The sequence below is a fragment of the Protopterus annectens genome, chromosome 7.part0 (genome assembly GCF_019279795.1).
Source record: "Protopterus annectens isolate FY-2018-M chromosome 7.part0, PAN1.0, whole genome shotgun sequence".
Classification (NCBI taxonomy): domain Eukaryota; kingdom Metazoa; phylum Chordata; order Ceratodontiformes; family Protopteridae; genus Protopterus; species Protopterus annectens.
Window position 1 is genome coordinate 633,344,169 of NC_056739.1, and position 27,496 is coordinate 633,371,664.

Consider the following 27,496-nt stretch of genomic DNA (forward strand, 5'->3'; position numbering starts at 1 on the left):
CCTATGCAACAGGAAGGGAAGGAAAAGCTATTTCCAAACAGACAATCTCCAAATGGATAGGAAATTGCATACGATTCTGTTACTCCTTCCATGGAAAACCAATTCCACAGAACATAAGACCTCATTCTACAAGGGCAACAGCCACTACCACAGCCTTCTTACGAGGAGTGGCTACCAAAGACATTATTGAGGCGGCTACTTGGACCTCCGTGCATACATTTGCCAAGCATTATAATTTACCTCTATATTCCAGATCCCGAGCAGGGTTTGCCACTGCTGTTCTGCAAGGGATCCTAAACACACCATAATCTACTTTTATCCTCCTCCCTAGTTGGCTATGGTATTCTACCCAGTTGTTATGACTGCAGATGCATCCATGAAGGACATAGTACAGTTTTGTACCTACCATAAATGTAGATGTCCGAATTGGATAGCATCTGCAGTCAGGATTACCCTCCCTCCTTCCCCTCTGTGGTACTCCTAGGGTGTTTACCCTTCTATTAGCTAGCTAGTGGGGGGATTTCTTTCATGGTGTATTTGTTTGTATTTATGTACATACATGCTTATTTTTGTGTTTACCTCTATCTTTTGGAAACACTGGCATCTATCCAAAATTTTTAGCCTTCTATAGGGCTTCTGGCATCTGGGGCAAGAAACACTGAAGAAAATGGCGTCGGCTGATGCTTTTATACCCGAAGGCCAACAGAGATGACGTCGGGTGAAGTGCGACATCAGCCGAAGCCGGACCCGGACTTTGGAATCCGGCCGACTGAAGGGCTGCCTGGCGACAGGACAACCCAGTTGTTATGACTGCAGATGCTATCCAATTCGGACATCTACATTTATGGTAGGTACAAAACTGTACTTTTTTAACCATGTGATTGTATTATGTATCAGGTCCATTTGCTGTTAATATGCCTTTCTATTCTCGTATGAGCTCAGATAGGGTTGAATATGGTGTTTTTTGTGTCCAAGTGGTCACTTTGTATTTATTTTTGTTCAGCAAATATTCACTTTTGTTTAGCAGATATGTATTTTGTTTTTATTAACTTTATTTCTTTTTGTTTATAGTTGCTGATTCATGTACTAGCACTAGTGGGAACATACCAATGATCTCATTGGTGGGGGTGGTCTATAAATACTCATGAGGTTTGACTGTTTTATTTTTTATTCATTTCTACACTGAAGAAGGCATTGGTTTGCCGAAACCGGTCTGTACAATAATTTGTATCATTCTTAGTGTCTTTCTTTTTACTTCGACACATTCCCTTGCTGGCCTCCTGTTGTTACTATGGAATACTTTGACCGTGCACATACCTACGCGCATAACATCAGGTTTGGTTATAGTTTCCCTTAAACCCATACTAAAAGTGAGGGGGATACCTAGATGAGATGTAGAGTTAGATATTAATGTAATAGTGTTTTTAGTAAATATATGAATATATATATTTTTACTGTTTTAAGATCAGGCTAGATATAATTACGGAGGCATGTATTAGATACGGAGGTGATAGAATATGGTGGATGGTAGAGTAAGTGGTTTTATTGGATGTTCTTAATTTAATTTTTTGTATAAATGATGTGATGAAACAATTCTTGTTTGTATTAGATGGTTTGAAGAAAAAACGCGGTGGTGGTGCTGTGGTAGCGTTGTCGCCTCACAGTAAGATGCTGTCTGGTTCGATTCTCAGCTAGAGCGTCTTCTGTGTGGAGACATGCGTGAATGGGCATACCTTCATTGAAGGTTGTGCGTCAGAGCTGGTAACTCGGCACGTAAAAATCAACTACCAATCATTAGCGGACCGGAGTTCCGCTGTGGCGACCCCTAACCGGGAAAAGCCGAAAGACACAACATTAGATGGTTTGAAGAAGCCACATCAGTGTGGTGAAAGCGCTTGCCTGTAATAAATTGGAGTTTTTTTATTATATGGTTGCCGTGCCTTGTGTTGCCGTTTTTTTTATTTGCTCATGGTCATTTTAAATGTTAAATAAAAATAAATGAATGAAAACAAAGCTAGGTAAGTGAACTATGTTGCCATTGACAGTTTCTAAAGACACCCACACATTTCATCCCCCAATTCAAAGACCATAGTCATCAGAAACATGAGATATGTTATGAATAGTATCTCATTTAGTATGAAAAAATTAAACATACATCATGCTCACAGAGTTCAGCTTTAGTATGAAACTGCAGAGTTAACTTCCGTTTAAATGGAAAGTTTTTGGCAGTAGCAGTGTATGTGTTCCAAGGGCAGGTTCTTTTCTTATCGTACAGCAGCATACATTTCTATGGCACAGGCAGTGTTTCAAAAGTATGTTCAGCAAAAATGTTCTCTTCCCATTTGAATAAATGCACAGACATCCTGGACAGAAAAACCCAAGGGATTGATAACATCATCCCAAACAACTTACCTACCAAAATTGCATTCTTGCAAATGTAATAGATGAATTACAGGCTTGACTTGCAAAGTTGCCTCATGCTGGTAGGTTACAGGAGCTGGAACAGCTAGTTTGTGACCCACATCAGCATAAGTTCCATTCCTAAAACCATTTTTCTAGTTTTCAGATGCAGAAAATCATTTCAGTTTGTTTTACATACACAGCCACAAAGTCCTTGACCTGAAGCCATTTTAAAGGAAGTGACATCTGGCAATGTGCACTGTACTAAATTTTCCTCCCTTGAAAGCTCCATACCTTCTGCAGGGCCTTCATCAGACATCAAACTAAAGTTTTCTCATCCAAACTTCTAGCAGAAACTTCAGTAATGTGAATATCAGTAGTAGTATCAGTCATTTGTGATATAATAGTGTTTAATTGTTGAATGTTAACAGTCAGAAGCTGACAAAAGCAGGTTCTGCATTCTTCTGAATAGCAGCATTTTCCTGGTAGTAACCTCCATGTCATGAAGTGATGCAGTTAGTACAAGGTGTTGTGGAGTTTCCGTGGTGTGGCCAATTTTCTGTTAGTCAACATAAATATACCCACCTAGTGGGACTAGGAGAGCCAACAATGGATAAATTAAATTAAAGTTTACAATTTCCCTGCAGCAGCAGTCCTTATGTAAAAAGTTTGAGAGAAGGTACCATAATTGTAGGTGCTTGAATAGAACAATCATTGCTAGAAGTGTGTCTCTGTTTCTGTGTTTGGTCTGATACTGCCTTTGGATTAAGTTTACCATTTCTGTTTCCTGCGTGCATGATGCTTAGCTTAAGGGTCTTTTTTGCCATACATAACTTTTATAGATTCAATATGTGCATTTGTGCTGTTTTTCTGGTTTACCTTCATGTGTACGTTTTGCACACAGGCGAACAGCAGATGTGCGAAAGGACGTTTGCAAAGTTTGCAAACATCGAACACAAAAAGATTTGAATGTGCAATGAGCGAAAGCATAGTGACATTCACTTATTGCAGATTCGGCATTTTCCCCACTGTAGTGCAATCTCGGAGTTAGTATAGTAAAGTAGGGGGTGTGAGGGGCACAGAGGGCCTTGCCCACCCGCTTTACACTTTATTACATTTTGTATTTGACATTTATGTTCAAAAATCAGTGAATCTGCTTTTCGATTTGCTGATTTTCGAACATTGAAAACTGTTGCGGTTTTGATTTTCATCGTTACGATTCACTCATATGAGCAATCACACATCTTTTTTGCCTTTGTAAAGGTAAACAGTTTTTCTTTAGCAATGTGGTGATGGAGATTATCTTTATCCAGCAATTGTATCCAGGAGAGCATGCAAGATCAGCATTTTCTCATTTATATTGATTGTGCTGGTGCCAACATAAAAGACAGAACATTAGATGGAGAAGTATGGACTTTTCTTTATACCTTGATTTCTTTTTTGTGCCCTCGAGCTGACCAAAAGACTGACATCTGTCCAGCTACATTTCCATTCATTTTTATGAATTACTCACAGTAGTGGTCCTTCTGTTCAACCATCTCCAATTTGGGTGAATTCTGTATTGCAGCTATTGTGTGTGCTGCAAGGAGCTGTCATATTAGTGAACAAAGGTATTGTATGGTTTGAGGAAAATGAGATGAGGGTGGGATAACTGGCTTTGTGTAGAATAAAACAATCTGTAAACTTCAGTGTCTTTTATTCCTTAAATCCACAAATGTCTATTTGAGGAGAGAAGATTTAATGGGTACTGTAACCTGGGATACAGCTTTTTACCTCTGTAATGCCTGGTCCATGCAATCAGTACATTTAAAAGTATCTGATTTACTGTTAATCAGATCCCTTAGATACACCAACAGGCACAGATAATATACATGCATGGTTTATAGCCCATTGCAGTGACTGCCTCTGAATCACACACTTACACATGTGCAGCTTATGCCACACAGGGAACACAGTGCCAAATATATAGAAATCAGCCCCTACCCAAGCAAGCTAAACCAGTACATTTCTGTCAAGTTTCCTTCTTCCCTACATTAGGAGAGCAACTTCAAAAAAACAATGTATAAAAAACTGATTACATCTAACAGTATAAACTGCTCTGTCCTAAACAGCTTTGCTTCTGCACAGGCCAGAGCACACTGTCTCCAATATGGACAATTACTGAAGAGGTTCACCTTAAGGTGGACAGAGGGCACACCTAACAAATACAGTGTTTGTTGATGTAACAAAAACATTTGACCTTGTTTGCCAAAATTATTCTAATCTATATGTTTGAACTCTGCATGTGCCCCGAAGTCACAACCGGGTTCCAAAGCTAACCTCTCATCAACACTTCTCAGTCAAGTTCAGGTCTTCCATTACACTGGAAGCCCCTTAAGCAAAGATTTATCTCAAGGTTCAGTACTCTCCCCATTTCTTTCTTTTATTTTTATCAACTCCTTTACAACCTACATCAACGTCCAGTCCTAGTATATGCAATGATATTGTTCTCTTTCACTTATTCAGCTCACATTACACCCTGGAATCTCACCCCACAAACCCATTTTCAGCTAGCTTTATACCACGGAATACCCCCACAAACCCATTTCAACTAGCTTTAAACCATGGAGTATCCCCCTACAAATCCATTTCAACTAGTTTTAAACAACAGAATACTCCCTACAAACCCATTTCAGCTAGCTTTTATACCATGGAATACTCTTACACTCTATAAACCCATTTCAATTAGCTTAATACCATGGAATGCCACCTCAAACCCATTTCAACTAGCTTTATACCATGCAGTTACCCCCCCCCCCCACACACACACACACTGTAAACCCAATTTATTTAACTTTATACCATGTAGTAGTCCATTACAAACCTATTTCAACTAGCTTTATACCCTGGAGTACATCCCACAAACTCATAATCAACTAGCTTTATGCCATGGAATACCCCCCTACAAACCCATTTCACTAAGCTTTATACAATGGAATACCCCTAAAAATCCATTTCAACTAGCTTTATACCATGGAATACTGCCTTATAAACCCATTTCAACTCAGTTCAACTAGCTTTATACCTTGGAATGCCACCTACAAACCCATTTCAAAAACCCATTTCAACTAGCTTTATAACGTGGAATACTCATCTACAGACCTATTTCAACTTACTTTCAACCTGGGTTACTTGCAAAAAAATAATGCCTGAAGCTAATTATATCTAAACTAGCAAAACTCACCAAACACTTTACTTAGCCAGACAATTAATAATACTTAGCTGAAAAAGCTGTGTTTTTTTTTTTTTTTTTTTTTTTTTTAGATAATTATTTTGACAAAAGTGGGGTGAAAATAAACTACCTTCTATTCTAGGTCAAACTTTGTGTCCTATTCTGCGTAGGCTGTCATAGGTGAAAGGCTTCTCCTCTTGCAACAAGAGTGCTTTCTACCACTTGTTGCATTCACTGCAAAAAGAATGAAAACACTATTAAAACCATTTAAAATAATATATATAGATTCACCAGTCTCTCCCCAAGACAAGACTGTGATTTCGTAACAAAAGCTAAGGGCAGATCTATTGCTTACCTTCCAGTTATTCAAACTCCTGCACTCTGACTACTTATTACCTTTAGCTGCTAAACTGTCACCAGAAATAGCACTTTATCACCTAAGAAGTCAAGTGCACAATAGACATCTGCTTAAAAATCCTTCTACCAAATTGCTGTATACTACGCACTGCATCTCTACCCTTGGACCAAAACTTTGAGAATCATTTCCCTTTCACCTGAAAAAAAAATCTGGTTATTCCAAAATGAGTTAAAGCACCCCCATGAAACCATTCTGAATGTAAATGCTTTCTTACAGGACACACAACACCCATTATTCACTGCCACATAATATGTGTTATTCTGTATAATATACAGATGTTAAGTACACTGTTACTTTAAGACTTCTGTTAGCTCACACACATTAACCTTCCTCCACAGTCCTCAACAATTTCTAGGACAATTCTTCAATTAAACTATATAAGTGTATTACAATTTCTTTTCAAATGCACTATCTTCATACATGTTGCCTTGAATGTAGTACATTGTTTTCTTTTTTTCCATTTTATACCTCTGGGCTGAGACTGAAACTGGTCCACTAAGATCACTGCTCTACTCTGGTAAACAAATTGTTAATAGGATATTAAAAACTGTTAATAAGATAGTAGATTTAAAAATTGAGGAGAGAAAGGTAAGAGTCTATAATTTAAGGAAGACTTAATAAAACTGGCATATTTTGGGTACAATGAAGGTAGCTGAATATGTTTAGTAGATCAGAATCTACAAGATTTTGAAAGAGACTCTAGTAAGAGGGTGAAATGTAGGACACCTGAACCCATACCTCTCAACCTCTTACCACAAGAAGTCTGGACAAAGCCTAAAATAATGGGGGATAGAGGGTGTAAAATTGGAGCAAATTTTAAATATTGCATCTATAGCCTTAGAAAGATGGTAGAATAACAGGTTGTGTGTTTTTGTGGTAACATGCATTTTTTGAAAGAATTTAAGTTTTGTCTTTTCGGCTTTTCCTGGTTAGGGGCCGCCAGAGCAGAACTCCGGTCCACTAATGATTGGCAGTCAATTTTTATGGTGTCGAGTTGCCAGCCCGACACCCAAACTTCAGCGAAGGCACGCCCATTCACGCATGTCTTTCGGAGGCCACTCGACCGCGGGGAGGACATGCAGACTCCACACAGAAGGCACTCCCTGCACACTAGCTGAGAATCGAACGGGAGAACCTCTTGCTGTGAGGCAACAATGCAACCGCTGTACCACTGCGGCTTAATTTTGAAAGAATTGAAGTTGTTGTTGTGTCTTTTGGCTTTTCCCAGTTAGGGGTCACCACAGCGTTATTCCGGTCCGCTAATGATTGGTAGTTGATTTTTATGTGCCGAGTTGCCAGCCCTGACGCACAACCTTCAACGAAGGTACGCCTATTCATGCATGTCTCCATGCAGAAGATGCTCTAGCTGAGAATCGAGCCAGACAGTGTCTTACTGTGAGGCGATAACACTACCACAGCGACACCACCGTGGGTTTTTGAAAGAATCGAAGTAAGAAACTTAAATGTATATCATTATTTAGTCACTTCAATCCTCGATAATTTGCCAGAAAACCACAAATTGTATGAGAAACAGACCAAAATATGAGGCAAAATTCTGAACATTCTGCAAGAATCTGAACAGTTGAGAGGTATGCTTGAACCCCTTTCTAGGAAGGATGCACAGAACCCCCCCCCCCCTTGGAAAATCTTGTTCTGTTAGGCATTCCTGATTTGCGTTGTTGGTCTGTAGTCTTTATAAATGTGTTATCCAAGGTTTATGACTTTAAGACCTCATAGGATGCAGTCCAGTGTTAAGTAGTTTCATATGTTCTCCTCCATGAAAACTTTGATTCTAAAACTGTAATGATGCTACTGCATTCTACTTAATGTATGAGTAAACCACTAAACCAGAAGTCTGTTCAAATACAACTGCTGACACTGATTTTCTTTTTTAGTTCTTTTCACGTCTGTATTTTTCTATGAGAAGTCATTTTTAAAGCAATAAAAATAAGCAGACAGTAAACAATTTTAAAATGTGTCTTGTCCTAGCAAACTGCCAGAGAATAAACATATAATGCATCCACCATGTTTATTTTCTTTACAGGAGAATCCTTTTAAGGCACGGATTGTAGAAGCATTCTCTGAAGATGGAGAAGGCAATCTCAGTTTCAATGATTTTGTAGACATGTTTTCTGTCCTTAGTGAAATGGCTCCCAGGGAACTAAAGGCCATATATGCCTTCAAGATTTACGGTAACATAGATATTTATTTATGTATGTTGTTAAATGTGAAATTATCAGAATATTTTTTTTTCTTGATCTTACATTCGGCTTTGTGTTACTGTTACATTTTCCTTGCAGAGGGCAGTTTTTTAACTGAGGCAGCCAGTCACAAAAAAGCAATTTCATTCTAAGTCAAGAGAGCAAGAAATAAGGAAAGCAAAGAAAGCAAGTGCTTACATTACCGTATGGCAAGGTAATAATTAGGAGTATACAATGCAATCAGAAGCAATCATTTAGCATAGTATGGGGAGGTGCAGTTACACAGGTATAGGCATATACATAACTGTGTGTTTTGATATATATATATATATATATATATATATACATATATACACACACACACACACACACACACACACACACACACACACACACACAGTTATGTGGAGTGCAGTCAGAGTGACTAGAGTTAGCTGCATTTGCAAGTGATATACAAACTTGATACGATATAGACTAATGTAGCTGGGCAGAATTCTGTCAGGTAATGTATCCATTTTTATGAAGGATTATCATGAAGGTCATAGTTTAGTTGTGCTTGGAATTCTGGGTAAAAAGATATTCCTTTGGGACTGGCATTGTTTAGAGCCTAGTAAATGAGCAGTGATGTGTACATTGCACTTTATTTTTAGGAAACTGTAGGGTAGGACATAAGCTTTGATTTTTGAAGTTGTAGGATGAAGGTTCCCATATTTGTGTGCTAGACAGGAAGCTTTGTGATTGCTAGAAGTTTGAAAAATTGAGAGCATAAGAACAAGTCAGATCTTCGATTAGGAGACATTTTCATTTTTTACTGTTGTGCAGTGGTGGGCACACTTTAGGGAAAGGTTGCTGAACCTGCAGATTCTATTTGTGATTGTCTGAATCGTTGAGTTCTTTCTTGAGATGTATGCTATTAGTGGAAGTCCATATTCCATTTGGGCTTGTAGAGTGTCTTTGCCTACTCCAGATGGCTGTTAGTATACTGTGACCTGACCAGCTGACCAGAATCCATGCTATTTGGATGAAAAGATGTAATTGGTGATGTAGAATATAATTTGGGTGAAGATTAGTTTCTGTAAGATTTTAAGTAGTGTAGGAAGGATGGATAATCAACAGTTATAAGCTAGTTTGGAGAGATTGTTTTGTTTTGGGAGGGCTTAGCCTTTGCTACTTTCCTAGGGTTGCCACCTTTTAACAAGGTCAAAGTGGGACAGGGGGTGTGACCAATATGACACTGGCCATACCTCCACCACGACATCACCAGAGGTGTTAAAGGAGATGCAGTATTACAGTTACAGCATACTGAAAACTCAAACCATTTAAATGAAATGAAGTATTACTGCAAAAAAACACATTACTCAGTTGTATCAGTAAGCAAACTTTAAAGAAATAAAAAAACACACTACTAATTAAACAGACACTTATTTAAAAAAGTAAAAAAATTCATAAAACAACCATGACTGTTCTGAAAGAAAACTAAAAAATCTACATACCACACACAAGCCAAGTGTAAATTTTTTATTGTAAATTAAAGCAAAAGCAAAGAAAAACACAAAACTACATACTGCACACTAGTACACTAAATAACTTTTTTTTAAAAAGTGTATTTTGAATTAGATTTTATGGCTTGAAGAAGGGCACGGTTTGAAACAACATTCGAATAAAAGTTACTACATTTCATCTGGTAATTTACAGTCATCATTAGTTCAGCTTTTAACAAGTCTACACTGCATCAGTTTCACACATCTACCCATTTACCTTTCACCAAAGAATAAACTCTTTCTTCAAATGCATTTGATGTCAGTATAGATAATACCCTGGCAATTACCAGATATAGTGCAATCAGCTCAGGCCCTTCTCTGAAAAGCTTCAGCCACTTTTCTCCTAGGGTCAAGCTTGCCTTACATAACTGTTTGAGAAAGGGCATAATTGCCAAGTAGTCCCTGAAAAGATGGTCTTCATCTACATCCTGCAGGCTCAGGGCAGTGATCACACTGAGTATGCCACTGAAAGCAAAGGGGGCTCAGTTAGACATAATTTAGACAGTGTAAACAAGTAGTTGTTTTCAGTATAATCAAACCACTTTCCCAAGTACTTCACTGCTGTCTCCAAGAACACAATGAAGTGTCTCTTCAGTTTGTTAGCAGAAGTGCTTTCTAATGTGCTCATAAGTGCCCTAGGTTTCCCTCCAAAGAAAGCACATTCAGCTCTTGCCTGCAGTTTTTGCTTCAGAGAGATCATTACACAAATTTTTTTCATGGCAGTAAGTCCTGATTTTTCTTAAGTTCATTAAAATTGGCAAAAACAGCACAGAGAAAATGCAAATAGTACTGGGACAGTGTAGGCAATGCATTCTCACCATGCTCATTAGCTGAAAAGTACTGCCATATCTGCCGGGGGGGTCTCCTCTTCTCCCTGGGAGAGGAAATAAGACTGGAGTACTGAGAGATTTTTCACTCCTCTTTCAATGGCAGGCAGTAGTGACAGCCACCTATTTGGCACATGCCAGACTCTCAAATTCCATGCCACAAAACTCAAAGAAGTCTTTCAAGTCTCTGGTCCTTGTGGCAGAACCTGAGAAATGGCTGAAAAGTTTCATTACAAATACTTCCACGTCGTACGGTAGTTGTGTTGCAGCTTTTTTTGGCTGCATTGTGAATGTTGTGAGCAACACAGTTAGCCTTCTGGAGTGATTGGCACTTCTTTTAATCTGGTATACACTCCAGATTTCTTCCCATAGTTCACACTGACATTATCAGCCCCATATGCTGAAATGCTGTTCCAGGGCAAGGAGTGCCATTCCAGAATGTTCGCAATTTGCTGTGATATGGCATGTGCCAATTCATCAGGGTCTTCAGAGAAGTTCAAAAGGCCATTCACCACCCCTTCTTCTTTAGAAAAATACCTCACAACAAGTGGAAGTAACTTTATGTTCCCCTTGTTGGAAGCATCAGATGAAATTGCAGTTGAAGTGTCTGGTTTTTGAAGGTCATGCAGGAGACATTCCAATGAGTGTGGTCCCAAAACATTTTTGACTATGGCTTTAGCTTTGGTTTTTCCACAAGATAGTTTCTTTGCAATGTCTGAGTCACCGTACAACTGGCTGGCCAACTTTATGGCACAGTCCAAGCTGTTCTAGGAAATGTGCTTAACAGCATGGAACACCTCATAGGCTTCTGCTGCAATGATCCTAAGTTCTGGCCCCTCAATGTTTGTGTTTCTTGCCCACTTTGTCATCAGGTGACTGGATTTAGCTTGAAGAATAGCAGTCTTATGTTGTTCAGTTGCCTCATGTCGTGCAACATCATTTCTTCCACCATGGGTCACTAGAAATTCTCTCTTGCAGTACCTGCAGAATGCTTTGACATCACTGCATCTCTCGATCCCAGTCGAATTCTATTTTCCAAACATCCTGGCACTTGTACATTTTCTTGCTGCTGGTTGACTGTGATGAAGCTGCTGCTCTCTTCATTCTTGAGTCTGTACTTACCTGATATGCAACATATTTAGCAAAACTGTGTTAGTAGGTGCAGTAACATACTGGTGCACGAATGAACTGGCTAGAAACCGTGGCACATGAAAGAACTGGCTAGAAACACTGGCACATGAAATCATTGGTTTGAAAAAGACTGGCACCTGATATCATAAAAACATTGGCATATGAAACATGAAGCAGCTTAACATTCTTTGATATAGATTCAGAAAAGACCTGAGAACGAACTGGCCTTGGCTCTAGATGATTGCCACTGTTAAATGTCCCAATGACCCCATGTACAAAAATGGGAAAAAGGGGTTTTAGATGGATGAATACCGACACTGGCTTGAAATTCATTGACATGCAAAAGAACTGGTTTGAAAAACATTGGCATACGAAAGAACTGGCTTGAAAAACATTGGCATATGAAAGAACTGGCTTGAAAAAAATTGGCATATGAAAGAACTGGCGAATGGAGCAGAAAAGAATTAACATTACAAGCCATTTGAAAAAGGTAATGGTAAATGAGGTAATGTAGGGGGCATTTTGGCCATTGAAAACTTTGACATTAACAACTCGTAGAAAACGAAATGCTTTATTTTTACCGCTGAAAATAACCCCCACCCCACCCCAGCAGAAAATAAAGTTACACATTTTCACTGTACCAAAAAAACACTAAAATGAGAATGCACAGTGGATATCATAGACTCGATTTAGCTTTTGACCACAGCAGTTAAAAGAAATAAATGTATAGCACTAATTTACACAGTGCAATGATCTACTAATGAACATGCCCAACAGTAGCACTGGCCATAATCAGATTATAATGAAAGCAGTACATTGTAAATTTATTGAAGACATCACTAAAAACAAAAAATACAAACTTTGCTACTTATAAAAGCAACTATCCAGTAACAACGACTTGGTTTAGCACAATCTCAGATGCACTGTATTATCTTCTGAGCATGCATCCACAAAAAAAAAAAAAGGAAAAAGTCCGTAAACATTTAACTTTTAAAAGTACTTCTTGCAAGAGCAGCTAAAATAAACTACAAGGCACGGCAGACTCCATGGACCCCTTTTACCTCAAAACATAGCAATTAATAGTAATTTACCCAGCACAGCAATGCAATAAACAGGCCAAAGCAAAATCAGCACCCCCCACCCATATTCACACATTACAAGCAAAGCAGGACATTTTAACCTTATTAAAGGTAGCATAAAAAATAAAATGCACACATTTACAACTATAAATGAAAACCATCCTGAAACAGCTTCGGCAAGTTGGCAACATGTACCTACTAGAATAATAAATACACTACGTTAACTATTAACATTCCCCCTCAAAAGGTAGTCCTGTACCACAGCACATTGACCAAACAGTATATCCTAACTTCCTGAAAACAGCATTAATTGCAGACATTTCCACACAAATAAGTGCAAACTATGCTCAAACATTTTCTATCTGCAAACAGAAAGTACCTTGAAAAAGCTACAACAATAGAAATACATCACACTACATTTATATTTGACTGCCCCCCCCCACCAGAAATAAACAAAACTTCTATACACACAGTTCAGCCTTTAAAAAGTAACTCTTCCAAATTGTGCCCCCAACAACAATCACAATTACATATACATACACACACAGGTGTTATACCTTTAAAAACTACTACTCGAAAATCTCAAAATAACCACTGCATAGATTTACATACTGCGTACTGCACCCCATCTACCTCTAAACATTAAAAACATAAATAACGCACAATATTCCCATTTTAAACTACTACTTGCAAATCTCAAAATAACCACTGCACAGATTTGCATACTGCGTACTGCACCCCCATCTACCTCCAAACATTAAAAACTTAAATAAAGCACATTATTCCCATTTTAAACTACTACTACTTGAAAAGTCTTAAAATAACCACTGCACAAATTTAAATACTGTGTACTGCACCCCCCATTCACCTCTTAACATTAAAAACTTAAATTTAAATAAAGCACAATATTCCCATTTAAAACTATTACTTGGAAATCTCAAAATTACCACTGCACAGATTTCAACTCTCCATACTACACCCCCCCATTAACCTCTAAACATTAAAAACTTAAAGCACAATATTCCCATTTTAAATAACTAAAGCCACAAAATACTATGCACTTACCACCATCACAGTATTTGCTGTACTAGCTGGCTTCCTTCCTGCTGGAATGGCTGGCTGGATGACTGGCTCTCTGTCTGCTGAGTGGCTGGGCTGGCTAGCAGGCTCCCTTGCTGGCTGGCTAGCTAGCAGGACTCCCTTGCTGACTTCTTGACTGGCTGGCTAGCACACTCCCTTGCTGGCTTCTTGGCTGGCTGGCTAGTAGGCTCACTTGCTGGCTTCTTGGCTGGCTGGCTAGCAGGCTCCCTTGCTGGCTTCTTGGCTGGCTGGCTTCCTTGCTGGCTTCTTGGCTGGCTGGCTGGCTTATCTCAGTCCTTTCCGAATCAGAAGAAGTTATTAGCAGCTCTAGAGCACTAATACAAAGCTGCTCTACAGCTGCAACCTTTGTAGGGCTTTTCCGATGCAAATCCATGTCCCCTTCCATCTTTGCAGCCAATTGCTGCTTGAATTACACCACCCGGACTTAACAGGGAATACCTCTTAACTGCAGGTCCAGGTTGGTGACGTAGCCGCATTGTCGTGGAATAACCGGAAGTATTTTCGGCTTTTCCACGGCAATTCAGCTACACTGAAAAATGGGACTTTTAAAGTCCCACTGCCTGACGATGCTGGCAATGGGATGAAAAGGGTCAACCCGTGAGTGTCCCACTGACAACGGGACGGGTGGTAACCGTATACTTTCCTTATAGCTGGCATGTTTTTTTGTGTTAGGCAGAAGTTATATATGTGTTGGAATGTTGCAATACAGGCAGTTAGATGAGATCCGTTTTTTTAGTCTGTCCTTAAGACAAATTTGTATGCAAGTCGAAACACGTACATATATATGGTTCTTATAAAATGTCACTTAGCCAAATGTTTGCCTCAGTCTAGTATTTATTTTAATTTTCTTTGCATATAAAATTTATTTATTTAACATTTGTTAACCAGGAATGTCCGACTTGGAACAAAGCCAATTTTCAGTGGAGGCCCAGGGAGAAATGCTCCAGATGCATGTCTTTGTAACGTGGAAGGAAACCAGAGCAACAGGAGGAAACCCACACAAACACAGGGAGGACATGTAGACTCCACACAGAAGGCACCACAGCCGAGAATCGAACCGGAGAACCTCTTGCTGTGAGGCGACAGCACTACCACTGCACCACTGCGCTGTCCAAAGTACTTTATAAACACTTGCAAATAAACAAAAAAAAAAATCTTAAACATAATACGGTGTACTGTAGCTTTGCTTCCTTGCTTCCTATGAGCTATGCTTCCTTACTTTCTATCAACCAAGCTGGTTTAAGGCATCTTGTTAAATGCACTGTTTATGAGGACTTTTTCACTTACACACTCAAACCATGCTTCTCAACTGTACAGATTATCACGGAATGTCCAGATTTTGGCCTCCTATTTTTGGTCTGTTTTTCATATACTTGTGGTTTCCTGGCAAATTACCGGTAAATCATTACATATGGCAGTTAGAAAATAATGGCAAACATTTTAGCTCCTTCAGAAAATTCTTGCTAATGCAAAGCCTGTTATTGTATCAACTTTCTAAGTTTGTAAGAGTAATATGTAAAAACTGTCCCTATTTTTGGGCCTTTGTCCCACTTTTATTTATGGCTTTGTACAGATTTCTTGCTCTGACAAGTTGAGAGGTATGATGACAGACGTTTGAGTTTCAGAATTCATACCCTTCAGAAAATTCATGCTAATGCAAAACCTGTTATTCTATCAATTTTTAAGAGCAATATTTATTAGAATTGTCCCTATTTTTGGGCATTTGTCCCACTTTTATTTATGGCTTTGTCCAGATTTCTTGCTCTAAGAGGTTTAAAGGTATGACACACAGACACACATACACACATAGACACACACACACACTATCTCTCTTCCTACTTTACCTATTCCATAATTAAGCCCCTCCCCTTATGCAGACACCCACCTCTAAAATGCTGCCAGAGGATCGCTCGCTTGCTCTCACTCCTCACTCTCTCTCCTTCATTCATACTTGCATTCACTCACATTACTCTCACTCTCCCCTGATCTCTCACACAGTCACCTTCTCATTCACCTTCTCATTCATGCCTGCATTCACTCGCACATCGCTCTCACTCTCCTGATCTCTCATACACAGAGTCACTTTGTCAGTCATACATGCATTCACTCGCACCTCGCTCTCATTCTCTCCCAATCTCACACACGCAGTCGCTTCCTCATTCATACCTACATTCACTCACACATCGCTCTCACTGTCTCTTGATCTGTCATACACACAGTCACTTCGTCATTCACACCTGCATTCACTCACACATCACTCTCTCTCTCTCTCACACACACACACACACACACACTTGGTTAACTTTAACTATTTTAAATTTTTCATGTTATCTGCATGTCGGATGTTCATAACCCAGGGACTGCCTGTAATGTATTCTCTGCAGTGATAGTGGGCAACACACACACACACACACACACACACACACACACACACACACACACACACACACACACACACACACACACACACACACACACACACACACAAACACAGGGACAGATTCATAACCCAGAGGCTCCCTTCACTCTGGAATAAAATCCCAGTCCAGGTTAGGCAGAGGCCCACATTGACTCTCTTCAAGAGGAATCTTGATGAGTGGATGGGAGATCGTAGGTTTACCCCGTCTATCACTTCTGAGTCCCTGTTAGACAGAGGCATAGTATACTAACCTCAAAAAAAGGCATAGCAAAATTAATTTAAAATGGGTGGCGAAAGCCAAACACACTCTGGCTAGGCTTATAAATGCCCTAGGGCAGATAGCCTAGTATGAACCTATGAATCAGAGGTAGAGGCCATCTGTTCCTGTGAGACCGTGTGGGGATACACAATACATTTATATGCATATAAATCTACATTTATTAATTCTCTGATTATGTATCTTTCTACTCGTACACTATATGTAGTTAGAGGACATGTGAAGAAAGCTGGAGTTGCCCACCCCTGCAGGATCATTTTCTGAAATTCATCAATAGTGAAGTGATATTGTTTGTTGACTGGTTGTGCAAATAGCACAGTGTACATATGTAGCACATGTGCACTGTTAGTAGGTATTTTGAGTTTCAGTACTCCTGTATTAAACTCTGAGCCTCCTTAAGGCCCTTAAAGCGTCTATCACCTTTTAGACGTGAATCTATCATTCTTTACTCCCAACAGCTCATCCAATTCCCTCTTAAAAGCAGGTGTATGTCCTTAGTCATACAGTTACAAAGTTTCACCAATTACCCAACCTAGAAAAGGACATTTTTGCACTTGAGAGTTCCACAAAATTATTTGTATTTTTTGTCACGTATAAATAGGCATTGTAAAGTGTCAACATTTTGACATTTCAGTATTTTGCATTCAGTATTATGACTTTCAGTTTACTACAGTTCAATATGTTGTTGTCACGTAATGTCTGTCTATATCTATTTATGTGTATATCTACACACACACACACACACACACACACACATATATATATATATATATATATATATATATATAGGTTCTGGACGTTTGTTCGAATGAGCAAATGACTGAAACCTAAATGGCCGGGCATACGTACGCGAAAGTGCTTTTCACCAAAGAAGCACTTTTGCGTAAGTATGCCTGTTGCCGAGGCTGTAATATGGTGCGGGTAAAGGAAATTTCCCTTTTCCCCACTGTAGTGCAGTCTCGGAGGGAGAATATTAAAGTAGGGGGGGTGTGGGGGTCACAGGGGTGCGAAGCCCCCCTGCTAAAATGTTAATGTAGTGGGGGTTTTTTAACACGCTGTAACGAAAGCGCTTTTTCGATAAAAGCACTTTCGTTAAACTGTGTTCGGTTATTGTGGATTCGGACGTTTGCTCATTCGAGCAAACGTCCTAGATCCATATATACATATACATACATATATATATATGGGTTCATGTCTATCGATCGACAACTCACTATATCGACATCCACTTCACCGACATCTAAAATAACCAACACTGCAAATCACGGACATTTAACAGGTAGGAGAATTAAATTTAGCTAATCATGCCTACCAGACATGCATAACACTACCATACTTACTAAAACATGGTAGGCATGATTAGCGAATTTAAATCTCTTACCTGTTAAATGTCCGTGATTTGCGGTGTCGGTTATTTTAGATGTCGGTGAAGTGGATGTCGATTTAGTGAGTTGTCGATCGATAGACATGAACCCATATATATATATATATATATATATATATATATATATATATATGTGTGTGTGTGTGTGTCTGTGTGTGTATGTATATATGTATAGATAGAGAAATATATGCATCCCTTCTTCCATTTGCTACTTTCACACTGTAACAGGACTCTGTGCATATTTCCAGAACTAAGCTAAATACAAGACTTTTTCTTAAACAACCTCCTTTCCAGTAACAAAATAAAAAAAAAAGAATAATAGCAACGACCACAAAAAACCAGTGAGTAACAGCTCAACTTTCTAAAATTTAATGAACAAACCAACTTCACTTCTCTAGCGCCTCGGCCAACAGCCTTTACAGAATAAAAAATGTAAAACACATTCAAAGCAGTATATATAACAAGCCCAACAATTAGTATAATTAAACAATTAATTAATCAATTATATAAAATTTGAACTTTTAAAGTTATACAGTCATATAAAACTATGCCAATTACATTCCTTATTAAGTCCATAAGGACTTAAAGTATTATATTTCATAATTAAAAGAGACTCTTTTTGTCTCAGCACATTTTTTTGAAGAACAACATTATTAAAATGTAATGGTACATGCTCCAGAACAGAAACCTTCATACAGTCCAAATTACCATAGTGTTTGTTATTAAAATGTTCTGAGATAGGGCTATTCATTTTTCTATTTCTTACATCTCTAACATGTTCTTTTATTCTGTGGGACAAAGTCCGTTTAGTCTCACCAATATAATATTTTTTACAGGAACAGAAAATAACATAAATAACTCCTGTACTAGAACATGAGTACCTAGCTATGTTAGAAATTTTTTTCCCCATTAATTTCTTTTATTTCCATATTTATGTATTTACAAATGGAACAATTATTACATGGAAAAGTTCCTATCTCATTGATATTAGTTAATATAATTTTTTACTTCTCCTTATACACACTATGTACTAAAAAGTCTTGTATGCTTCTGCCTCTCTTATATGACATAACCAGTTGTACATTCCTAAGTGAAATAATTTCCTTTTTAACAAAATCCCAATATTCTCTTATTATACCATTAATCACAGGGGAGAAGTTAGTATATTTTGTTACAAAAAATAATTTGTCTTGATTCTGTTCATTATTATTGTATCTTATGGATCTGTATTTATTATTTGATTTTTTATTATTAAACACTTCATTAAAACTACTCATAACACTCAATTCATTATATCCTCTATCAATAAACATATTAGCAGCTTTCAAAGCTTCATTAAAAGCTAATTGATCATCACTGCTAAGTCTTTTAATTCTAACAAATTCACCATATGGAATAGCTGTTAATGTATGGATAGGATGACAACTGGTGCCACACATCTTCCAATTCATTTGATCAAATTTTCTATGTATGTTTGTAATTATTTTTTTACCATTAGTCCCAGTTAAAGCAATGTCTAAAAAATTAACTTTATTTCCTATATAGGTATCATCAAATTTAATACCAAACTCATTATTATTTAATTCATTAATAAATGTAGTAGATAAATCATAACCCCTATAACATATAAAAATTAAATCATCTATAAACCTATAATAACCAATGACATGTTTTATAAAAAATGGATGTCTATAGACATATTTGTTTTCAAAAAGACCCATAAATAAATTTGCATAAGCAGGGGCAAAGGCAGCCCCCATGGCTGTTCCCTTTAGTTGTTGATATAGGGTACCATTAAATTCAAAAATATTATAGGTCAAACAAAATTCTATAAGTTCCAATATGTAATGTGTTTTAGGGTTGTCACCCATAAAAAATAATATTGCTTCCAAACCAAATCTATGTACTATACTTGTATAAAGACTCACTACATCAGTGGTAATAAAATACATGCCTTGTAGCCAACAAATATTCTTAATTTTATTAAGAAAGTCATAAGAATCTTTAATATACGAAGGCAGTTTAATAACCTCTTTTAACAGGTGTTCATGTAATAAACTACACAAATTGTATGTAAAAAAATCAAAGGCAGACACACTAGGTCGACCAGGAGGTCGCTCCAAATTTTTATGTACCTTAGGTAGGCAAAAAAATTTTGCCACCTTACTATTTTTAACAATGATTTTACGGTCTACATCTAATCTTGTAAAATAGTGTAATCTAACACCCTTATTAAGTAGAGCTTTAAATTCCTGTTCCGCTCTCAAAAGAAAAGCAGTATCAATCACCAAATAGGTTTCCTTGTCATTCAGATGTTTCATGCACATATCATAATAATCACAGGAATTAAGAACCACTAACTTCCCTCCTTTATCAGACGGTTTAAAGACAATATCATCATTTCTACTTAACTGTTGTTAATGTGCTGAGACAAAAAGAGTCGCTTTTAATTATGAAATATAATACTTTAAGTCCTTATGGACTTAATAAGGAATGTAATTGGCATAGTTTTATATGACTGTATAACTTTAAAAGTTCAAATTTTATATAATTGATTAATTGTTTAATTATACTAATTGTTGGGCTTGTTATATATACTGCTTTGAATGTGTTTTACATTTTTTACTCTGTAAAGGCTGTTCGCTGAGGCGCTAGAGAAGTGAAGTTGGTTTGTTCATTAAATTTTAGAAAGTTGAGCTGTTACTCACTGGTTTTTTGTGGTCGTTGCTATTATTTATGATATTTCACCAGTGTTGTTGTTTAAAAAAAAAGAAGCTTGAGTACTGCTCACACACATGGAGCTCTTAGCTCAGTCACACATGTACAGTTTCAGCAGGTATCTTGGGCTGTACCATTGTGATGTTTGGAACCAATAGATTATCCATTTAAGGCGTATGGTGGATTGCTATTCTACTTGTTATTGTCCATTGTCTTGTAATAGTGAGAGCACAATGCCTTGTCAAAACCCATGCTTGCAACCTTCAACAGTATTTATTATATGACTGGCTGCAGGTATTTGGTTGTACTTTCTCAGCCAAATTTAGTTTGTTCTCCTACTCTCTGCAAACTTTTCAGCAGTCGTATTGTTTGCTGAGAAACTGTAGGTGCCTGTGGGTAACTCACCTGTAGATTCATAGTATTTTGCAGTACTTTACTCCTTCAAAACTGTAATTGCAGTCTGAAAGAGTAGCATAACCTTTGTGCTTCCAAAGCATGTGTTAGTCTACTGCTCCCATTACGTAACATTGTAACACTTCAAACAAAATGGATAAAGACTCTTCCTTCAGGTATTGGAGCCATTTATCACTTTGCTTCCCTCCCACACCCAATTCCCCAGCCGTCCCCTCTTGACATTCTATTTATAGGACACGTTCTCCACCCAGAACTCCATCTACGTCCTACCCCTCTTAAAGACATGCACATAAATACAGACACACTCGAGGCACAGTAATACACACACAAACTCCTAAACCATCATTTTGCATTTAAGCACTTAACCTTCTTCCATCCCTTATTAATTGACCCCAGTTATCACAACTTACTCCATTCACCTCACTCATCTATGTGCTCCTGTGTTTGTTGCCTTAGTGTTTTAGCACCTTTCTCACTGACCTGTCTTTCTACAAACCATACACCTTGCTTCTCTTAAATGTTACTGCATTCTTACTCTTAATATTTTATCACCTTACAAGTTACCATACATCACTCAGTCTTGCACACATTTCTTCCACAATGTGCTCCGGCTATAACTATTCAAATCACCCCACTTCACCACTGATTGTTTCCAGTATATACAAAAACATACACAATCTTTACTTCACATTCAAATTATTAAGCTCTCACACTTACCCCACCAAAAATAACATTACCTTTTTAAAGTTAAACCAAAACAAGCCTGCTAAACTTATCCACATTTCTCTCCCTCTGTTCACCCCAACCTGCCCCCCTTCACCTCCTGACTCCACAGTAGCCTCCAGAACTCATCCCAAGCCAACCCCCCTTCCTACCAAACCCACCTATCTCCTTCCAAAACATGGATTACACCACCCTCACCAAAACCATCACAATTCAACCAGGTCAAATTCACCCAGATAGCTTAAATTAATTTCCTTAAATACTTGTAGCATATATAACTTCATGCCTGGATCTCTCACAATAAACCAGATATTCTTACCATAACTGAAACGTGGCTAAAATCCCATGTACTTGACTTTGAAATATCACTCCCTGATTATGTCATTATGGCTGATAGAACTAAAATAAAATGGAGTAGGTGTACTATACCTTGACTGTCTTGAAGTCATACCCTATAATAAGCATATTCCCAAATTCCATAATACAGAACTCCATCTCCCATCTTAAACTAAATAACCATAAACAATTATGTATTATAATACTTTATATTCCTCTAGGCAATAATGCTTCAACCCTGGAAAACATCCAACAATGGATGTCCTATACAATTTCTAATGAAAAGATAATCCTAGGTGACATTCATTTGTGATTGGCAGATTATCTTCTCATAATACCAATCAACTAGCCTCAGCCTGTTTCTCTTGACTCATCTCATTTCCACCCCAATACATTTATAAATATCCCAAAAAATTTGGCTCAATTCTCGACTGCATACTGGTGCCTGATTCCACTAAGTATGTCTCCAGTGGCACCCTCTCTGATTCCCTCAGTGACCTCCTCTCTGCGAATGCAAACAGACTCCGTACCCATCATGTCAAGCAATACTTGCCTAGAAGTTTCCCATAACCTCAGTCATTTTAACTATTGATACAGTTAATAGAATCTTAAGCTCCTATAACTGTTCTGTCCTGAAAAATAATCCACTGGAAAAAGCTGTATGCAAATTTACCACAGTTTTCCTGAAAATTCAGAATAGTCTAGCTCCAATTAGAAGAAAAGGAGTAAAGAATAACCATACTCCTTGGTTATCCACTCAAAGCAGGTACCTAAAGCATGAAAGAGATGGGGCTTGGAAAGAATTGTTTAAATATAGATGTCCCAAAAATCTACATTGCTTTAAAGAATTACATAACCATGTAAAAATACAAGATTAATACAGAAAAGATGATCTTCTACAGTAACCCCTTACTAAATTAGTGTTCCAACCCTTAAAACATTGTGGTGTTGCATTAGTAATGCATGTCGTTCTGGAGAAACCACCACTCCTAATCCTGTGCCAAATAACACTCCTACTCAAATAGCTGCTCAGTTTAACACACATTCTATAGAAAGCATTAAAGCCCCTACTAAACTTCTTCCTCCTAACAGTCCTGACATGCCCTCTCCTTAGACAGGCAACACCACCTGTTTCACCCTAGAACCAATTGCAACCCACATCATCAAATCACTACTGCTTAAACTGAAACTTTATTTTCTCTCAGCAGATAATCTGGCTGCCAGTTCCATAGCTCGTCCTGTGCCTCTTTTAATTAACAGAGCTGTCAAAGAATCATATGTTCCTTCTCTGTAGAACAAATCGTCATCATACCCCTTAATAAAGAAGGAAACTCATCTGATATAACCATTTTCAGACCTATTGCCATATTATCTCCTTTGTCAAACCTTCTGGAGAAATGCATTCACAAGCAACTACTTAAACACATCCTTCCTTACTAACCTTCACAGATACTATTAACAAAGCCAGTGACAAAAGCAAACTTGTCTCCTCTGTATTCCTTGGTGTGTCAAAGCTTTTAATTTAGTCTCTCACCAAAAACTCTTCTGTCAACTGTCTTCCCTCATCACAATCCATACTACTGTGGTTTAGCAGTAACTCAACTGATAGACACAAGTCTGTTAAATGACTCTCTACCTTTTCTGCCTTCCTTTCTGGGAACTCCATTCTTGACCCTCTGCTCTTCAATATATTCGCTAACAATCTACATAAATCCTCTCAGCAAGCTTCCCTCATACAATTCTATCCTAATATGCACTTCAGATAATCTCATATATATTCGGAGAATTACTCAAGAAGCCTTTAACTCTGTTGGATGTTGACTACAAGATAATCACCCACTAATAAATCTCAAAAAGCTAAATTACTTCTGTTTTTTCCAAAATCCCATTTCCATGAATAAATAACTTTAAAATTTCTTTTTCAGATAGTATCTTGATTGAAGTTACCTAACATCCAAAACTACTTGGCATGGCAATCAGACAATCTTAAATTCAATGTACATATCGACAACAGCTCAAGAAAACCCATCAGATACTAGGTATTCCTTGCAAACTCTGCTAAGGTAACTTTAACTACTACTTTTCTCTTATATGGAGCCCCTGTCATGACCAACCCACAAGCCTCGCTTAGTTCTAAACTTGAACAGTGCTACAACAAAGTTTTCAGATTCGCTTGCAACAAACCATACCATGCCCACCACTGTTTAGCACTAAAAATACTTAACTGGCTTGAACTTCCTCACCACCTCTCTTATACTCAGCTTATCTTAAACCCACAGAGTCATCCATACTGTATCTGCCTCCCAGTAATTAGCCCCGTACTCTAGTGCCATCTTCCAAGCCACCTCCTTCAGTCAAATGATAAATGCCTTCTTATCTACACATGACAAAGGCTGCTGAAGTCAGTCTGTGTTCCAGTAATGTAGCTAGAACTTAGAGTAAAATTCCTATATCAGTCAGATCTATCTCAATACCTTTGTCTTTTCATACCATTACAATCGACAGAGGAGTCCCCCCCCCCCCCGGCTTTGTTCCTGCTCCTCATCTGGGACAAAGCTCTGTAACACCCTTCAACACCTTTCTTATACCTCCCTTTAAAGCACTAAATCACTTACCTCTTCTAATACCTCACTTTATTGTACTGTATCTAGTTCTAATTAGCACAATCAAATTACTGTTTCATCAGTACTTCTCTCATCATTACCATCATCGAACCCCTGTTTCCCCATTATCTACATTGGGTCCCAGTGCATGTCATCTGTCACCATCTCAATCAATTCACCATTACTCTCATACCTTCTTTGACAGTCATGCTTGAGTGTCACAGATCTTCATTTATACAATCCATCCATCTCTTTGCTGGATACTGTTGTTTCCTTTTGCATTTTTCCTGTCTGTCCCAAATCATCTTCACTTGATTATCTTCTACTTTTCTGCACATGTACCCAAACTGTCATAATCTGCTCTATTTGACCTTCTCTGCAGTTGGAGCTAATTTGGCTTCTGCACTGATTTCCTCATTTCTTAGTCTGGCCCCCAGTATGCATCCTACCACCTGTCTCAGGTACATCATTTTAATCAACTCTAGCTTCCTCAATGTTCTGCCTTTGCTGCCCAAGTTTCTGTACCATACAGTAGTACTGGTTGCACCACTGTTTTGTACATCGTACTTTTCAGCTTCTTATGTGTTCTTCTGTCATACACTACCCCTGACATTCTGTGTCAGCTAGCTGATTCTAGCTTTGACTTCCTCATTCAGACTTTCCTTCTCCTCAACCACCCCTCCAGATACTTGAAGCTGTTAACCTCTTCCACTGTTATTCCTTTTATCTCAATTTTCAGCTATTTCTGATTCCCCATTTCTTGCTATTAGAACTAAATACAATAAAAAGTTGTCTGGTCAAGAAGCAGAAATATTTATAAATTATGTAATTTTGTCAAATAATGATCAGACTTCATCAGATTTGTGGACCCAGGCATCCTCATATCCTGTTCTATCTGTCTGGATATGTCCCCCATTATCAACACCAACTCATGCTGTCTGCATTTATCTAGTAGATCCTGCATCTGCTCTTTTTCTGTCTATATCACAACCCTGCTGTGGGGCATAGGGCAGTATTATGCTGGAGTCTGACTGCAAGCTATCTGGAATTTTGTAAATAATTGTATGTCATTTGTGAATATCAACATGATTCATATGCTTGTTTTATAAATGCAACAGAAGTATATATGTGTATATTAAACTACTAGTGCAGAAGTGTGTGGTGAACAGGTTTTGTACAGTACTGAGCTTTAAGGATGTGCCCACTGTGTACCCTACTGGAAAAGAACAGAAATGTATATAAACTATATACCTGTGCAAATGTATGTTTTAATAGTTAAGAAGCTGGAACATAGAGTTAACTTCCACAACTTCAAGAAAATAAGTTGAAATTGTTTTACGATTGTGTTATCTCTCAGTTTCAGTGAAGCAAACACAATGTCTAGAGCTGGAGGTTTTTCTGTTGTCTTGGAGAGAAGTAATTACTAGGTCTAAAAATGTAAGTGTTTGTTTTACAACTTCCAGTTCTGAGCAAACATATGAGACGCATATATTTTCTAACACAGAGATGTTAGTTTCTGTTGGCTTGAGACCTGAAGGCAGGTGACTGAGTGATGTCATCCAAGCTGACCTAGCAGTAATGTTTGGTATTTAAGAATTCTCTCAGAGAGAGACTTTGCATTTTGCCTTTGACCTGGAACATCCATAATCAGCACTTCTGCCTGCATGTTGTCTGTAAGTAAGGGTTAGGGCATGGTATCTCTCTCAGATATAGATAGGAATATAGTAAAGATTAGTTTTAATGTTTTCTGTATTTATTTGAGACTGTCCTGCAATGTTGTTTTAAAATGTTTACTGTGAATTTGAACTCTGACGTAACTGTTTGTTTTATGAGTATTGTCTTGTTCTTTTATTATTTATTATTAACTATATTTAAACCTATCATTGTGTCTGACATCTGTGAGACATATTTAAGCTCTTAGAGTACTTGCATACGTATTTGGTGACACTATACAGGCCACTCCTAATAGCCTGGCACTTGGTCAAAAACGATCATTTGGATAATAGTACCATTATACAATAGGATTGGCCACCCTTTGTAAGGGCCTTATAGTAGCTGATAAAGAGGGGTTGGTGGCAGTAGTAACTACCTTATAGTCTGGACAGAAGGGGGCATAGCTAGTAAACCTGGATCAGCCTTCCCCACAAGTGTCTATGTGTTTGTATATAAATCAAATCTCAAAGTGTGTGTCAGCTACTTGGGCAAGGACACGAAGCACTGGTTGGGCAGAGAGGGTGCTTGAGGTCTTGGCTTGACCCCTCAGCTGAGATCTTAACCCTATAGCTGTGCCAGTGGGGAGTCTTATAGGGGATTTGGAGAAAGAGAAAAAAACCAGCCCCCAGACTGACTGTGATGTCTGTGTGCTCTTAAGGGAAATTGTACTTTACTCTGTGTGTACTTGTCATCCTCCCATTGTGCATGTCCCTCACTGCTGACAGTGGTGAGGATTGAGGCTCCTTGACTACTGGGCCAGTGCAGGGGTGTCGCAACATCCCTCACTGCCTACTGAAGCTTTTCCCTTGCCACAATCCCCACACCATTTTTAGCATGTCCTCTGAATGCCAGGCCAAGTGGCTTTGATGCCCTGCCCTTCCATCTTGTCTCCTGGATATATAGGATGTCCAGTCTCCTCCTTACCATCATGTCATCTACTTGCAAACTCTATCCTGTCAGTGATCCCTTAGTGAGTGTAGAAGTTCTTAGTTCATGTTTG

General features: G+C 38.2%; 1 protein-coding gene across 1 annotated transcript in view; it reads left to right on the forward strand.

Annotated features, from left to right (window-relative positions):
- The window catches only part of LOC122806073 (calcium and integrin-binding family member 2-like), a 721,503-nt gene that overhangs the window by 65,830 nt on the left and 628,177 nt on the right, over positions 1–27,496 (forward strand). The window contains exon 3 of the mRNA XM_044076312.1: positions 8,074–8,221. Coding sequence (XP_043932247.1) covers positions 8,074–8,221 — 148 coding nt within the window. The remainder of the gene's footprint in view (positions 1–8,073; positions 8,222–27,496) is intronic.